Raw genomic sequence first — 17,412 nt, 5'->3', positions numbered from 1 at the left:
TAGCTTAGAACGGAGCCCTCCAGAGGAACGCGGTCAGCGCTAACAGGGCGGCCATCTTCACCCAGGTCTTGCTTCTGGGCTTGTGTGCTCCGACCATATGATTAGTGGTAGTCACGGCACTGAGCTCCTAAGGGACGGCACGGGTATGCTGTCCCTTCAGAGCACGTGCATCGACTATGACATCAGCATCATGCAGTGTGAATATCTCAAAGAGTGCAAATTTAGGAAGGCATTTACTGTACTTACAGGCAAGCCTACTTAGGTACACAGTTTAAATAAAGACTTTACTACCACTTTAAAAGGTAAAAAGACTTAATCACTTTAACTGCAATGCATGTTTAACAGGGAACAACACTGCTAAGAACCATGTCACACTTGTGGCCATGTTGCTGGCAACAAGTGCAGGACAGGGCTGGGCAGATAAACACTCCTACATTTGCACAGGACACTCCTTCACTGGCTGGAATAAAAAAAATTGCTCTTTCACATGCAAGTGACATTTCCAACACCGAGTAACGCCCTGCGCATAGGCTTAGCTATGGAGCAGTTTATTAAAATGGTTTTCATTGTCCTTTCCAATAAACCTGTCATGTACGTCACCAGTAACAGGATCACAACGTACTATCAGAAATTTAATTTTTGTAACTGCTGCAAAACCAGAGTGACGTGGGTCACAATGGGGATGCATAATGAGCGTTGCCTGGCTCAGGCGCTCCTAGGGAGCTCTGGAGAAGAACTTTGGAAAAATAAAGGTTTGTAGGAAGGCGACAGCCATCTGTGTATGAACAAGGCAATACAGGGCATCAGGATGAACAGACGGAAGAGGCAGCTTTCAGTGTACAGCAGTAACAAAACAGGTGACACAGATAGTGATGAAGGTTAGAAAAACAAACTACAAAGCTGCAGTTTGCACCTGAAAATGGTTGAACTGTACTTACCGTTGGTACATACTCTGACGGGAACTTGTTTGTGGTATATGAAATTAAGAGACAGGTTTTACCCACAGCACCATCACCAACGACCACACACTTAATAGTCTGCATGGCTGCTACCTTCTGTTGTCAGTGTCGGTAACGCTTGATCAATGCAGACCTGTAAAACAAGAAGCAAAGTGCTTATTATAAAGACAACTAAGAACATATTAGTGGCATAGCAAATGTTCCTTAATAAAAAAAAAAAAAAAAGGGTTTAAAGCTCAGTCCTATAAAAACACTTGACAAACACCCCATACAAAAGCAAGCAACAAGCCTGTCATCTGTTTATTGGTTGGCATTGATGGACACAATTGATTGATGGTTCACAAATCTAGGGGGAATGCAAAACCCGGCTAACCTCTTCACGCCGGTGGTACACACATATGCGGCCTCTCAGCGCTAAGGCCCACCTGCCGAGAGGCCGCATATATGCGTACCAGAATGTAAATAGAGCTGGGCTGAGATCACGTACACGGCGGCTAACAAAGCTTTCCATCGCCATTTGCAAACTGGCGCTTTCTGATCATGTGACGGCCACTCACTGTGGTCATATCAGAAACCCCAGGGCCCTGCCTCCTGGCATCAGAAACCTCTTAAAAGGGCATGGAGGCGCAGTCATTAAAGTATTACAAAACCTAAAACCATTTTTTACCCTAATGCATGGCTTGCATTGAGGTCAAAAGTTTTTTCAGATTCCCTGTGCCCCTTTTCCTCTGTGTGAAGAGTAAGCCCTTGTACACACGGTCGGAGATTCCGACGGAATGTTTCCTATCGGACCGTTTTGTCGGATATTCCGACTGTGTGGTCTGCATCGGACTGTTTTCCAACTTGCTGGTAAAATATTCAGACAAAATGCTCCTATCTGACATACTCAGATCATGTGTAGCCTACTCCGACGGACAAAGTGCCACGCATGCTCACAACAAATTCCTACACCAAAGCTATTGGCTACTAGCTTAAACAGTCCAGTCGTAACGGAATAACGTCATCACGTTATGTACAATCGGATTTTCTGACAACTTTGTCCGACCGTGTGTATGCAACATCACTTCCGGAATTAATCCATTGGAATTCCTCTGACCGATTTGGTTGTCGGAATCTCTGACCGTGTGTACAAGGGCTAAGAGGAGAGAAGAGATGGATGTGCATTGCTGAAATCTATTCTCCCCATACTGCCTCGTCTCGCAGCATTGAAGAAGCAGCAGGAGCCAATGGCTGTTACTGCGTTTAAACGCAGTGAAGTGGGGGGTGGGCCTAAGTCCCGCTGTGCAAGTCTATGGAGCATGGCTCCATAGACACACAGGTCGGGAGCACGCAGACTAGGCTTCTCCCCATAGCAAGCAGCTGGCTACAGTGGCCATAAAAGGAAGAGAAGGAGCCAAGATCACCGGGAACCCTAATAGAGGAGGATTAGGGCAACTCTGAACAATACAACACAAAAAAGTTGAAGATTAAACAGAGGCAAAGATGGCAGCTTCCTTGGCTGAAAATGATAGGGGAGTTTACTTACACTTTAAATAACCACATAAGCATCTTAAACTGATTCCACCCACACAGACTCAAAACCTGTCTGCCCCTTTTTCAAAGAGAAAATGGATTTGGGTCCATAATTTTTGGGGTTTTAAACTGTATATAAACAAATTCTTTGTTTAAAAGTCAAATCAGTAAACATCCACACTTGTATGGGGAAGTTACACAATACCCTTAGCTAAACCTAACAGAATGACCGTCATATTGTAAGGTCGTGGTAAACGATTAGTCAAACAGATCAATCAAAAACGGCATTCTCCAGCCTTAGAGAGAACGCTCAGCTTCAGTTCTGAGAACTTTCCATATCTAAGTTTATACAGGTAACACGACAGAGGACAAGAAGAAAAGATCCCTCAATGCACGTCTGCTGGAATGACTTCTATGTCACCGGCTAACACAAATATTTGCACTCCATGCCTTCAATAAAATGGACTAGGGTGCAATATAACATTGTGTTACTCACAGATTTTCTCTATAAATCACAAACGTAAGAAAAAAAAAAAAAAAAAAAAAAGAAGAAAAAAAAAAGTTAAAAAAAAAAAAAAAAATTTCTTTATGCTTATCTCACTTGAGATAAGCATAAAAAAAATATTGTTTTGGTTTTTACTTTTTTTCTTAAGTTTGTGGCACTCCCAGATTTTCTCTATAAATCACAATGTTATATTGCACCCTGAGCCATTTTATTGAAGGCAGGGAGTGCAAATATTTGTGTTAGCCGGTGACATAGAAGTCATTCCGCATGGGTGTTCTTGTGTTTCCAGTGATTTTCCACAGGTTTACCCAGCTTCCATCTCCAAGAAATACGTAAATGTATATACACACTGCCCACTACGAACCACTGCGGTTGTCAATACAATGTTAACGACACCCCCAGATCAGATCGCAGTGCAAACTGTGGATTCGGACAGGAATCAGATAACATGGGTGTTTACACCCAATGCGATCAGATTCCAGTGCGGGGAGAAAAATAAAAATAAAAAAAAAAAGTCCCTGCACCTTTTTATGAGAATCCAGCCGAACAACTATATGGCTGAACTCGCATTGAACAGACATTGCATGTGATGGGTGCGAATCACATGCGATGTCTGCGTTCGCAATAGTGTGAACCCCGGCTAAAGGAGGTGTGCCTTTGTCTCCAGTAATAGACAATAAATGGAGTTTATATTAAAGCAGCATTGGTAAAAGCACAGGCACCTGGCTATTAAAAAAAAATTGGTGATGGAAATGTCCATACAAATAAAAGATGCTAAATATGAAAAAAGCTCCAAAAACGTTTAATATATACAATGATGGGAGCTCACAGCAGCATCTTGTCATGTATGAAGTCATCCATAAGTGCCCCTGCTATGCCATGGGGTGCTAGAAATAAGCCAAAAGCACAAGGCAACAAAACAGACCAGTGGGCCGCGAGCTGCAGTCGGGGGGGGGGGGGGGGCAGAAGTGGCTGTTGGGGCACCATTCCTCCCCACCGACACCAACAGAGCACTATGCCTTCCATTCAAACCAATGATTGGGCATGGTTTATACCCAGTGAGGCTGGAGCATTAAGGCCCCTTTTTCACACTGGAGCATTTTGCAGGCGCTATAGCATTAAAAAATAGCGCCTGCAAAACACCCTAAAACAGCTTCTCCATTCACTCCAGTGTGAAAGCCCGAGGGTTTTCGTACTGCCAGTAGCTTCTTTGGAGCAGTGAACTCCCCACTCCTCCACCGCTGCTACCCATTGAAATCAATGGGGCGACGCTGCTATACCGAAGGCAAAATGCTGCTCCAGTGGCGTTTTTTGCAGGCGGCTTTAACCCCTTTTTCGGCCACTATCTGGGGGTTAAAACCGCACCAGCAAGCGCCCGAATAGCGCCACTAAAACAGAGCTTAAAATAGCGCCGCTTTACCGCTGAGGGCTCAGTGTGAAAGGGGTCTTACTGTCCCCCGTCTGAAGTCAAGTAAACTGGCCCTTTGCTTAGAAGGTTTTGGAGACCCCAGGAATAGACCATCACGCTTCCTTCCCACTAGTTCTTGCCTCATGGGCACAACATTGTAATATTTTTATATCTCATCCATGAAATTGTTTGAGAACACTGCTTTCCTCCCCGACATTCCAAAATTCCACATACACCAAGACTGTCCCAGAACAGCAAGAAAACAAGCCCTCTCCGTACGAGCCAACTGAAGGGGACATTATTATCCAGAGGAGTGTCACAGAAACCAGGAGAAGTATTTCACCAGGGCTGTGAAAGGGGAACTCCAAAAAGCAGAGGAGGTGGTATCCTCTTCCTGTTTTATTTTTATTTTTTTTAAAGTAAAAGCGTTCGTTCTTTTAAAGTTCTCAAATGGACTTTGCAATAATCACAATGAACATCTAAATTAATATAATATTCTATAGAACACCACACACACACACACACACACACACACACACACACACACACACACACACACACACACACACACACACACACACACACACACACACACACACAGCTGTGCTTTTATGTTCAGGTGTGCCTTCCCTTTTAAGAGATTAGCAGCCATAAAGGAAATAATGGTGGCATGAAGTGAGGTTACACACTTAAGACTTTCAGAGATCAATAAAGGAAACATGTAGAAACGAGATACACCTGGCCAGGTACAATGACAAAGCTTAGCTGGTGGCAGTGTAGAACCCGCCTTCACACCCAAGAGATGTTAGAAGACAGCTAGTGACCACACTGCAAGCTGTAAGTGTACAAGGCACATGGACATCTGTTCTTTAGGGTTTGTTCATTATAGGAACTTGGAACTGCCCACCAGTATTGGGCCAGCCTAATGTAACCCTTCACATCAGTACGACTTGTCATGCGATGACCGTTCCAAATCGCATGACAAGTTGCAGCCAATTGTCGGCAATGGAAGCAAATTTGTGCGACTCCAACTTTGCAGTGCCTCATTGATTTAAAAAAAAAAAAAAAAAAAAAGTTCCTGCAGATTTTTTTTTTCCATTTCAGGTATGACTTGCATAGACATCTGTGCATCAAGTCACACGGATGGTCAGGCAAGTCGCGCCTGAAATCGTGAGACTTCAAGTGAATGCAAGGGCATGGCCTGGTTGGAGTCCAGGCTAAAGTTGCTACATACTAATCGATTGATGGGATTGTTCAGATGTGCGGCCACAGGTAGACCTTTCTTCATACTTGGTGATCACAGGAGGCGGTGGGACGAGCTCCCCCCCAAACAAGCACTCACAGCAGTGGATGTTGAGGATTTTCACCCCCTGAGCAGCTCACAGCACACGATTTTAAATCGGGAGTTCCACTTTTTTTTTTTATTTCTTTTTTGTTTTTTAAGTCAGCAGCTACAAATACGGCAGCTGCTGACTTTTAAAATAAGGACACTTACCCGCCCAGCGCGTCCGCAATGTCGGCACCCGAAGCCGATCTCTCGATCGCCTCTCGGGTGCTGCCGCCGCCATCTTGGGTATGGGAATCAGGAAGTGGAGCCTTGCGGCTTCACTTCCCGGTTCCCTATTGCGCATGCGTGAGTCGCGCTGCGCAATAAGGATGGACCCCGCTGTCTCTGGGATCCGTGTGTTTCCCAGCAGACAGTGGGGACCCGCAGGAAGTGGCGTAAATATCCGCAGGTTCTGCGGATATCTATGCTGGAACTGGGTGCAAATACCTGTACTATACAGGTATCTGCACCCCCCTCCCCTCTGAAAGGTGCCAATTGTGGCGCCGGAGGGGGGGGGGGGGAGGGTTCCAATGAGCGGAAGCTCCACTTTAATGTTGCATTCAGAGCAAACCAGGAGCTCAAAGTTTCATTCCTTTATCTGATCACAGGTTACTATTAGGGAGGGAGGAGTGAGGTTGGTAATATGGTGTATTGAGGGTTTTGCATAAAAGATCTATGATTGACATAAAAAGCATTTCTCTCCATTGGTAGTATAAACCAGAACCTCAGACAGGTGTAAAAACCAAAAACAAAAACCACCAAACACACACACACACACACACACACACACACACACACACAATTTAGTTCAGTTAAAGTATTAAAAAAAAAAAAACCTCACATTAAAATAAACCTAGAATAAGCAGCACACAGCATTTCTTCAGATTCCAGTAATACACTGTATACACTGTGCCGCAGTAACAATGGAAAGGGAGGGGCGGCACTCTGAACTAATCCGGCTATTACTTTGCACAGGGTGTCAGCCTACAGCAGGCCATACATTTAAGATTTTTTTGCAAGCATTCACATGAAGATCATTCATCAGAGCATGGGATTCTACCACCAGAGACTATACATATGCAAAAGCGCCTTGAGGCGCTTTAGTTCGCATATGTATCGCTATACAAGTTATTCATACAAATGCCGTATGAAAGCGTGGAAAATCTTTGATTGCTAGGACAATGATCTGAATTTTAACATTAGATTTCGGGCTGAACAGAAATAAAACATGAATCACTTTCTTGGACAGCGTTTTATTTGATCAGATAGGAAAGAAAAAAAAAACATTTCTATATTCCTCCATCAATTTTCCACATCCATGCAATAGATTTTGACTGGCAATTTCACCATAATACCACTGGGTTGGGTTCACACTATTGCAATTTGGGTGTGGGTTTCCCCACATCAAAGTCACATGACAGGACAGAGAGTGACGGCCTCTCAATAGAGCTGGTTTATCCATCTCTGGGGCAGCCATGAAGTGCCCAGCAGTAGTCCTGTGTGTCTTTGGCTCCCTTTCAGGTCCAAATTCAGCCCAAATTTTTTGGACCTGAAATGGTGAACGATGCACTGGACGCCCCCTGCTGCAAGTCCCTTTACACACAGTGTGAACCAAATATTAAGGCCCCATTCACACGAGCGCCTCCGTTGATCACCGCTGAGCAGGCAAATGACAGGCCCTGTCCACTCCACTATGCAGACTGGAGACAGTCTTGTTCTCTATGGAGAATCGGGTGGAAGACAGATGCAAAAATTGGACCACTATTTTGCAGGCAGGATCTCTGCAGACACGTGTCCGTTCACATCTGCGGCTGCATAAGGAAGACTGGAGGGTCCGATCAGGTCCGCCTGAAAAACTGACAGGCTTGATCGGAAAGCCCTTGTAAAAGGGCCCTTAGAAAACGTAACAAATGATTTGAAAATGACCACTTTGGAACAAAATTCTACCTATTTTTTTGGGGCAGATTAAAAAAAAAGGGGCTTCTGGACACGATGTGTTTTTTTTTATTTTTTTAAAGTCAGCAGCTACAAACACTGTAGCTGCCGACTTTTAATAAGCACACTTACCTGGCCAGTGAGCCCGCGATTTCGCCTCACCCAACCCTCGCTGAAGAGGAGGACCGCCATGGAATAGGAAGAGGCAGATTAGGAAGACTGCCTAGCAACAGGGGTTTTTTTTTTCAAATTTTTATTTTTATTTTTTAAGAATAGTAATGCTATTTTTTATTTTAGGGTGGCCCTCCACTTTAAAAACACACTCAACACATTTGAAGATCAGGAGAGCACAGGAGTCAACCCCCTCATCAGTGCGCTGCTCCTCCTTTATTGTCCAATAAGCAGGCTTGGATGGGCTGCATTGTTTAAAGCAAATCTGTTCTTTTCTGATTTGGGTAAAAACCAAAGATTGCATAGCAAGCCCCCTCTGCTTCCAGCATTTCTAACCCCCAACTTCAACGATGCAATAATGGGGACTCAGATGCAATAATGGGGACTCAGATGTGATGGAGGGGGCTCTGATGTAATAATGGGGATTCTGATCTAATAATGGGGATTCTGATCTAATAATGGGGACTCTGATGTGATGGAGGGGGCTCTGATATGATAATGGGGGCTCTGATGTGATGGAGGGAAATCTGATGTGAAATGGGGGACTGTCTATTGTTCTACTGACTGCCCCCCCCCCCCCATCCTCTGCATCATCTGCTAGTTATAAGGACTTTTCTGCATATTTTATTATAATGCACATAAATAATCAGATTGTAAGTTTACAAAGTAAGACATGAGCACCTCTTGGCATCATTAACCCCTTCCCACCCATCTCAGCCCTTTCGCTGGATCTTAAAGCCACAAATACTGCAGCTGCTGACATTTAATATAAGGACACTTATCTTACCTGCCCAGGGCGCCATTCAGGGACAATTTTGCCAAGGACTGGGGGGGGGGGGGATGGGGGTTGGGTGTTGAATGTGGTCTCAGATTTCAGTGGCGAGTGATTTGTCAGATGAATGGCTGGTTTTAGCACTTGTATCATCCCAACACCAAGCTTGATATGATGTCAGGATATTACTACATTGTAATATATAATGAAATAGTTCAACTCACCATAATGCAGAATCAGTGGGAACCCTGAGCTTCTCACTTGCCACCAGATGCAGCATGCCATCGGTGACGTGTTGCCACCGTGGTAGTGCAGCCCGGGGACCTGTTTTGGAGCAGGCTGTGGGCACAGAGAAGATCAGTGTGTCAGCTCTCAGCTGGGTCCGAGTTAGAGCTGCACAATTCTGGCCAAAAAGAGAATCACTTTTTTTTGCTTAGAATAAAAAGACCACGATTCTCTCACAATTATCACAATGTAAAATCTTTCACATTATACACAAAAAAAATTGGGCTAACTTTACCGGGTCGTTTTTTTATTTTACTTCACTAAATAATTTTTTCCAAAAAAGTGCAACATAAAATATCGCAACAACCACCATTTTATTCTCTAGAAGTGTGTGTGTGTGTGTGTGTGTGTGTGTGTGTGTGTGTGTGTGTGTGTGTGTGTGTGTGTGCGTGTGCGTGTGCGTGCGCGCGCGCGCATTTGGGGGTTCCAAGTAATTTTCTAGCAAGAAAAAAATTATTTTAACTTGAAACCAACAGATGTCAGAAAAAGGTTTAGTGTTTAAGCGATCAAAATTTCCTCATTTCCACAGAAGTCTATTCCATTGACAGATTTCTACAATGTTTATACTCAAGTTTCACTGCTAAAGAATGTTGTGATTCTTGGCAGACTACCCAGTTTTTTTTCTTGCTTTCTTTTCAGGGCTGTGGCTTCAAAAAAGCAGAGAGAATTCTTTGCATATTAAGAAAGAACTGTGAAACACTTGTCAAGATCGCAACTGGGGTAAAAAAATAAAAATAGCGATAACGATTGTTGATGATCATGCAGCTCTACTCTGAGTCAGTGCTTACACAACGCCGAGGACCCTCCCTTGGCCCCTATCATAATTGCACCCAGGTCTGCTGACCTGCCGTCCAGAATCAGGTAAACAATCCACTCCCCGATTACTAGGTTCTTCTCAGGGATCTTGCATGCAAACAAGCAAGAGAGAGTCCTGCTATACAACAAATCTGTTACTTGTTCTTTAACTACAGTGGAGTAAAGTGATCAACTTGGCTTTGCCAAAAGGGGTGCCTAGATTTAAAAGCTGGCTAAATCTTTCAAATTCTTTGGCAGGTACAACAATTCCCTGAGAAACCCCCAAAAAATGCAGCATAGTAAAGAAATGAATTAGTTAATCCAAAAAAAGAACAAATGTTATGGGAAGAGATAAAAATCCTAAATCCAGTTGCCCATTTTCACCCAACATTCACTGGAATAACTATAATTACAGCCACACACCCTCTGGCAGCAAGAGCCTGCAGACCCAAATTGAAGAGTACAAAAAATAAACATGTGGTACTCATAGACCCGACAACAGAAAGTTTGTCAAAGTAAATCTGGGGAGCCCAACTTCCTCCACCGGACAATCCCTTCAGGGTGGAGCCAGCTACATGCCTGTCTAATGATTAATCAGCATTCTGTGATAAGTCCATGCTCCGTTATATCTGGGACTGCCTTGTGGAAAGTCCCATGAATCAGGCATACTGAAAATCAATAGGTCAACCAGCTGATGTCATAAAAATACAGAAGGAACAGCCAGAAACGATCACTAAGCCTGGGTTCACACTAGCATGATCTCCGAGATCGCATGCGATTCGCACCCGCCGATCACATGCTATATCTGAGCAATGAGAGTTCAACCATACAGCTGTATGGTTGAACTTGCATTGGAATTGCACAGAAAATAGTGCAGGGACTTGTTTTCCCCCCCCCACACTAGAATCGGATTGCATGGGTGTTCTTACCTATGGGATCCAATGCCTGTATGAGTTAACAGTTCGCACTACGATCGGTGAACAAAACCAGGGGTGTCATTAACTTTGTTAATGACACCCTCAGCGGTTCGCAGAAGGCAGTGTGAACTGCCTGTGGGAGAAAAGTGATGCGGGAACTGGCGCACTGGTTCCCGCATCGCACATATATGAACCCAGGGTAAAGAGAAAGAACGTTGTGTACATTTCCTATCAAGAAGGGAAAGTGGGTACTTTTCCCACAGAAAACTGTAAAGTCAGAACTGAGCTCTTGCTAAAATACTTTTCTTTTGGCTTAAAAATGTTGCTTCTACAGGAGTTGAGTTCTGCTTGTAGAAGCAGATCAATGTTATTCTATGTCCAGGCACATTAGGACGATTACAGGCATATCTTGAGTTCAACATTTAGAAGGAGGGGGGGGGGGGGGGGGGGAGAAAAAAAAAAATAATAATTCTGAGCGTTTTTTTTTTTACTCCCGAGAGAGAACAGACTTTTGTAAGCCCAGTGTGCATGGAGCCCAAAATCTTCTGCCCTCCTTGTTTTAACTTTGGATAGTAAAACTTTTTTTCTGCCAGTAAGTACCTTACACAACCCACTTCCTGTTTCTTGTCTGGTCATTAGCCTAGGCCAGTGATGGCGAACCTTGGCACCCCAGATGTTTTGGAACTACATTTCCCATGATGCTCCTGCACTCTGCAGTGTAGTGGAGCATCATGGGAAATGTAGTTCCAAAACATCTGGGGTGCCAAGGTTCGCCATCACTGGCCTAGGCTTATGACATCATTTACAGCTCTCTTGCCTAAGAGTTTGCAAGGAAAGGAGGGGGGGGGGGGCTGGGGTTATAAGAGGGCCAATGAAAGCTGCAGAGCTGCAGGTGGGCAGTGAACAGGCAGCAGCTTCAGCTGCCCAGTTAAAATAGTTGCAGCAAGAATCAGCGGAGAATCACAGTTTATATAAAATAAAGTGGTTGAAGGGAAGCTTCAGATTGGCAAAGAAATTTTATTAAAAAAATTATGTGAGCAGCCTGCATTTCCTCTTTATAAATCCTGCATGTCCTCCAATTTTCCTTTTGGAGACACTTTGGACCCCTTTCACACTGAGCCGCCCTGTGCATCAGCGGTCAAGCTGCGCTATTTTTAGCGCCGTGGTTTTTAACTGCCCTGCTAGCAGACGAAAAGGGGTTAAATCCCCCTGCAAAACGCCACTGCAGCAACAGTTTGCCAGCGATATCACAGCACTGCCCCACTGTTTTCAATGGGCAGGAGCTCCTGCAAAGAAGCTGCTGGCATGACTTTTTGTGACACCCTGCCAGCGCATCGCCCCAGTGTGAAAGCACTTTTTTCTGGCGCTTTACAGGCACTATTTTTAGCGCTGTATCGCCTGAAGAATGCCGCAGTGTGAAAGGGGTCTTAAAGAGGACCTCCAGTCTAGTAGGAAAAAAAATAGAAAATAAAAAAATAAATAAAAATTTAGTCAGCAATAACAGGACACTTACCCATCCACTGATCCTTTTGATGTCAGCACCTGAGCAGATTCATGCTTCGGTTGCAGGCATTGGCGTTGTAAGGGAAGGGGAGGGTGCAAACAAGCAGAACTTCCCCTTTTCTTTGGAGCTCCATTTTTAAGAAAAGCCCCAGTCTAAACCAGGTACCCACTCCCCTCCTCAAAAAGTGACAAATGGGGTATTGAAAATGGGAGGGGGCTGTGAGAACAAGCAGAGCTTCCCCCTTTTGGGCGAAGCGCCAGTTTAAATGACTAATTAAAAATATATATCTTTACAATTAACGTGTGCCCTGTACATGTTGTCCCAGGTCCATCACATCTTACGTTGAGAGATTTGACAAAATTCCACCATTATGCTGAGTTGTATTCAGGAAGAGACTCCCTTCCCCTGCCAGAGACACTCACATTATATCCATCCTCTGCTCACCGTTTCCTCTGCCGTATGACCTCTGAGCTCATTACAGGATCATTAATGACAATAATCAGAGCTTGTTAAACCATTTTGTTTTATAGAATTTCTTTAAATTGTAAATAAAATATGATGAATAACTGCAGCACATCAATACCTGACCCTCTACCATGACAACTGCTCTTTTTATAACATTTTCCTGAATCACCTACAGAGATGAGTGATGGCTGAACAGCTCATTAGGAATATAAAATCAAGAAGGTCCATAGCCAGACCACAGGTTCACTTTAAACTTTACATAAACCCAAAACCTATTAAGCCCTCACCCGCGCTGCTATGATTTGTCGTGCGATGTGCAAATCACACGGATCTGCAGTTTTTAAATCATGCTGAAGTAGCAGGATTTCAAAGCCACACCCGTGTGTACCAGGACTCAATGTAAAGCTGCATTCACACCTCTGCATTTTGAATTGTGAGCAGATTTGCTGTGATTCTGCCTGTGATTTCAAAGCGCCAAGATGCAATACTATTCATTTCAGTCACAGGAGCCCGAATCACGTGAAGCAGGTTGTCCAAAAAAAAAAAAAGTTCAGGAGATACTTTTGGGCGGCATGCTTCACATGATGCCGTGATCGAAGTGCGAGAACCGCACCATGTTCTTAGGTGGTATTCAAATGAATGGCATCTCAAATTTGCGTTCTACAATTGGTAATTTACACCGCGGTGCTTTCAAATTGCGGGCAGAATCATTGCAAATCTGCATGCGATTCAAAACACGGATGTGTAATAGGAGCCCAAGCATTACTAAAAATTATTTTCTTGGTGCAAAACGTCACCGTGACATCACTTCAGCTGATCACAGGAAGACACGGACATTGCATTTCTGGCAGGATCAACAGGGTTTTTTCTGTACTTGCTTAAAATATTCTTAGCCAGAAGCGAATCCATCCACCGCATTTAAAGGATTGGTTAGCTGCAATAAATGACATTTTTGTTCTTAGGTTCGGTTGTCCTGTCAACACACAGCATGTCAGATAAAGTCTGGATTTCTTATCTCCAATACATCAGCCTGCAAATGGGCACTGAAAATGTCAACATCAAACAGGATATTCCATCCAGGAATCCTGTAGGATTCTTTCTGCAACAAGGACAAGGTGAATGAGAAGATGTAATGAAGATGTAATGGACAGTACCGAGCTCTCTAGATGAGCACAATCCTGGTAAGGTACTTACCAGGAACCTGGAACTTTTTTGTGCATGCACAAGATCTTCCTCTGATTGGAGATTGTAATGTACTTATCTGCATCTTGTATGTGGAGATAAAAGCAGACACAAGTTTCCTGCTTCCATTTTGTGTCTATCTTGTTGCGTCACGACTTCCTCTGACACCCAGCCGTCCTACACTTCACTGCAAGGCTATAAATTAAACCCGTGAAATCCCCAAATAGAATGCATCTCACAATTTCTAACACACAATGCAAGTTAAAACTCGTACCTCGCAAACTGGGCATGTTTAACTGGTATCTTCTGAGCAGCACTTGCCCCCCACCTTTTCCATGGCTTTTATTACACTGGAGTTTTCAAAAAGACCGGGCTTTAAAAACTGCTCAGAAGACTTTTTTTTAAAAAAAGTTAAGCTTCAAGAGCAAAAAAAAAAAAAAAATGTAATGTTATATATATATAAAAAAAATGTACTCAGCCACAAAGGATATAAATCCACTTCAAAACACGTTTACGAGGACAGATGGTACCTTGTAGAATAGTGATAACTAGGGATGCAGAGAGTAATATATATATATATATATATATATATATACACACACACATACATACACACACACACACACACACACTCTAATACTTTGGCCATGTAATGCAAAGAAAACCCTGATGCTGAGAAACATTGAAGGAAAAAGAAGGGGATGACAGAAAACAAGATGGATATACAGAATCATTGAAACGAACATGAAGTTAAGCAAGCTCTGGGAGGCAGCAGAGGACAGAAATGCCGGACACTTTATGGTCGATGAGGTCACGAAGAGTCGGACATGACTAAACACACCAATACTTGTGCCTGAGAACTTCAGATAGCGCTCCTGCGTGAACCCAGGCTGAAGTCTATGACAAGCTTGGTTCACATTGGAGCGGTGGGGGAAACCACATGGGAACCGGACAGGAAATGCACCGCATTCCTGTTCAAATCACACGTGATTCTATGCAGTGCGATTTGAGCCCCTTCATTTTATATGCGCTCAAATCACACCACAAAAGGCATCTGTTTTTTAGGTATCAAAGCATTTGCACGAGTACTTGTGCAAATGCTTAGTATCAGCACAAATAACGGTATCGGTGCAACCCTACTGGTAACATCATCACTGTGCTGCACACATCTTGTGCAGAGAGCATAGGCTTGGGGAAGGACGCAGCAGGCTCCACCCACTACAGGTTGCCTGCAGAAAACTGCAAGAGGGGGTGGAGACAAGAGCAGTCCCCCTGCACAAGGAGAGAGAGCAGTGATTGGTCTTTATTACAGGAAGCTCCTCCTCCTACACAGAGGGAAAATCTAACACTGGAATGCTGCACAGATCTGGAATACATACACATAAAGCACTCCAAGATTCTAGAGCACGTCTCTTCTATTTAGACAATATTTGCTTATCCTGGAGATTAGATTTTTTTGTAACGCTAAATAAAATTGTCACTCTTGCAAACCCCATTCATAAAAAGGGATCATAACCACTTACCGACTGCGCTATACCCGAATGACGGCTACAGTGTGGCCGCCTAGATCTGGGACGCAGTCCTATGATGGCATCCCGTGATCGCACCCGCTGTGGGGCACACTGATTGCAATGTCCTCCACACACTGCTGATCACAGATGGAAGTTAAGAGACAATCAGCAGCTCTTTGCCACCAATTAGCCAGTTATCAGCACTCCTTCCTTTCCACATGTTGACAGCGCGAGGAGAGAAGAGAGCCGATAACCGGCTTGTGTAAAAACAGACATGTACAGTGATTATCAGTGCAGTCCCAACAGTGCTGCCAATCTGTGCCCACCAGTGCCACCTCATCAGCACACAGTGAAAGAAGAAAAAAAAAAAAAAAAAGTAGCATTTCAAAACTTTCAGTCTTTATTTAGCAAATAAAAACCCAGTGTTGATTAAATACCACCAAAAGTAAGCACTGTGTTAACAAAATGAAAAGTGTCACATGAGTAGTGTTGCATGACCGCGCAATTGTCAAAGTGCCTCAGTATTGAAAGCTATAAAAAAAAAAAAAAAACGGCCTGGGCAGGAAGGGGGTGGTTGATTTCACAAATAGGCTTTTTGATATACAAATCATTAAATTTTGTTCGTAGCCCTTTTAATTAATGCATAAAATGTAAAATTATTTCTATTAGCTAGAGTGGTTCTTTAAATAGTTTCTTTAAAAAGTGTTTAACATCACTATAAAACCAGGGGTCTCCAAAATACGGCCCTCCAGTTGTTCAGTAACAATTCCCATCCAAGCCCAGTCATGTAGTTCTGCAACAGCTGGGAGGGCCGTAGTTTGGAGATCCCTGCTTTAACTAGATACGCTTGCCCACAGTCAAATGACGGTGGGGCTGACTGGCTCTTGTTCTGGGACGACGTCATGACAGCACCCCAGAAAGGCAGATTTTGCACGCATCGATTGCAGCATGTTGCCAGTGGCAGCAGTGCCCATTAGCAATGCCAGTCATTGCTGGCCATCAGTCTCCCCCCCCCCCCCCCATTCATGCAGCCCATCATTGCTGTCGATCAATACCCATCAGTGCAGCATATTAGTGTCTCCTCATCAGTGCCACCAAATCAGTGCCCACCAGTTCATCCTATTAGTGCCTATCAGTGCCTATCAGTGCCACCTCATCAGCGCACATCAGTGAAGGAGAAAAATTACTTAGTTACAAAATTTACTGACAGAATCTAAGTAAAATAAAAATAAAAGTTATTTTCAAACACTTGTCTTTTTTTGTAAAAAAATAAAAAACCCAGCAGTGATTAAATACCACCAAAAGAAAGCTCTATTTGTGTGAAGAAAATTATAAAAAAAAAAAAAAAGGGTTTGGGTACAGTGTAGCGTGACCGCACAATTGTCAAAGTGCGACAGCGCTGAAAGCTGAAAAATGGCCTGGGTGGCAAGGGGGTGTAAAGTGCCCAGTAGGCAAGTGGTTAAACGTTCATTTGGGCTTGCAATCTGTTGTTGGATTGAAAGGAGTTGGGCTGGATACTGCATCTCCAACATTCAGAAGTCTTGTGGTGTTCTACATGAATGCAAGGCTTCCCTTGATTGGAAACTGGACCGATTACTCCCTGGGAAGCTGCTTGGGAGCTATGATCCTAATGACGTCGTACACACAAAATAACATCTCTATACACACACACACACACACACACACACACAAAAATGTGTGCAGGCTTTTGGAAATGAAGGCCGGGACATTGCTTTGCTCGGAAAGAAATTAATGACATGTAAACATGTAGAAAGGGACAGAGGGACAGGGATAAGACTAGTTCTGTATTCCAGCAGGGCTGACACCACAGGTTGGAATGTACTGGATTTGTACTCCTGGTCAGGTCAGAATAGAAGGCACTGCCTTTGATTTCTTTCTGATCCAACTTGTTGCCCAGTCTTCATATACGAAGCTTCTCTCTAGTAAGAACAGGTAGGGGTCCTGAGGTGACTGACTACATACCACTTGATCCTTTGCAACATGACTGGCTGGCAGTTTCGCACACGGGGTTCATAAAGAAATCTAGGGGGGCGTAAAAAGCAACTTACCCTTTAGGCTCGGTTCACACAGGGGGCGATGCGAGGCGACTTGCCGTGCCACGACCTGCCGCGACCTCAGCGGCGACTTGCAAATGACTTCTGTA

General features: G+C 43.9%; 1 protein-coding gene across 2 annotated transcripts in view; it reads right to left on the bottom strand.

Annotated features, from left to right (window-relative positions):
- The window catches only part of CDC42 (cell division cycle 42), a 53,222-nt gene that overhangs the window by 29,270 nt on the left and 6,540 nt on the right, over window positions 1-17,412 (bottom strand). For both annotated transcript variants that reach the window (XM_077457932.1, XM_077457933.1), the window contains exon 2: window positions 939-1,092. In XM_077457932.1, the coding sequence (XP_077314058.1) occupies window positions 939-1,043 (105 nt within the window). In that variant the 5' untranslated portion in view covers window positions 1,044-1,092. The remainder of the gene's footprint in view (window positions 1-938; window positions 1,093-17,412) is intronic.

This window comes from Lithobates pipiens, unplaced genomic scaffold (assembly GCF_037356315.1).
Source record: "Lithobates pipiens isolate NorthernLeopardFrog02 unplaced genomic scaffold, aLitPip1_a1.2 Scaffold_27, whole genome shotgun sequence".
NCBI lineage: Eukaryota > Metazoa > Chordata > Amphibia > Anura > Ranidae > Lithobates > Lithobates pipiens.
The sequence above is the reverse complement of the archived record's forward strand: the minus strand, read 5'-3'. Positions and strand labels throughout refer to the sequence as shown.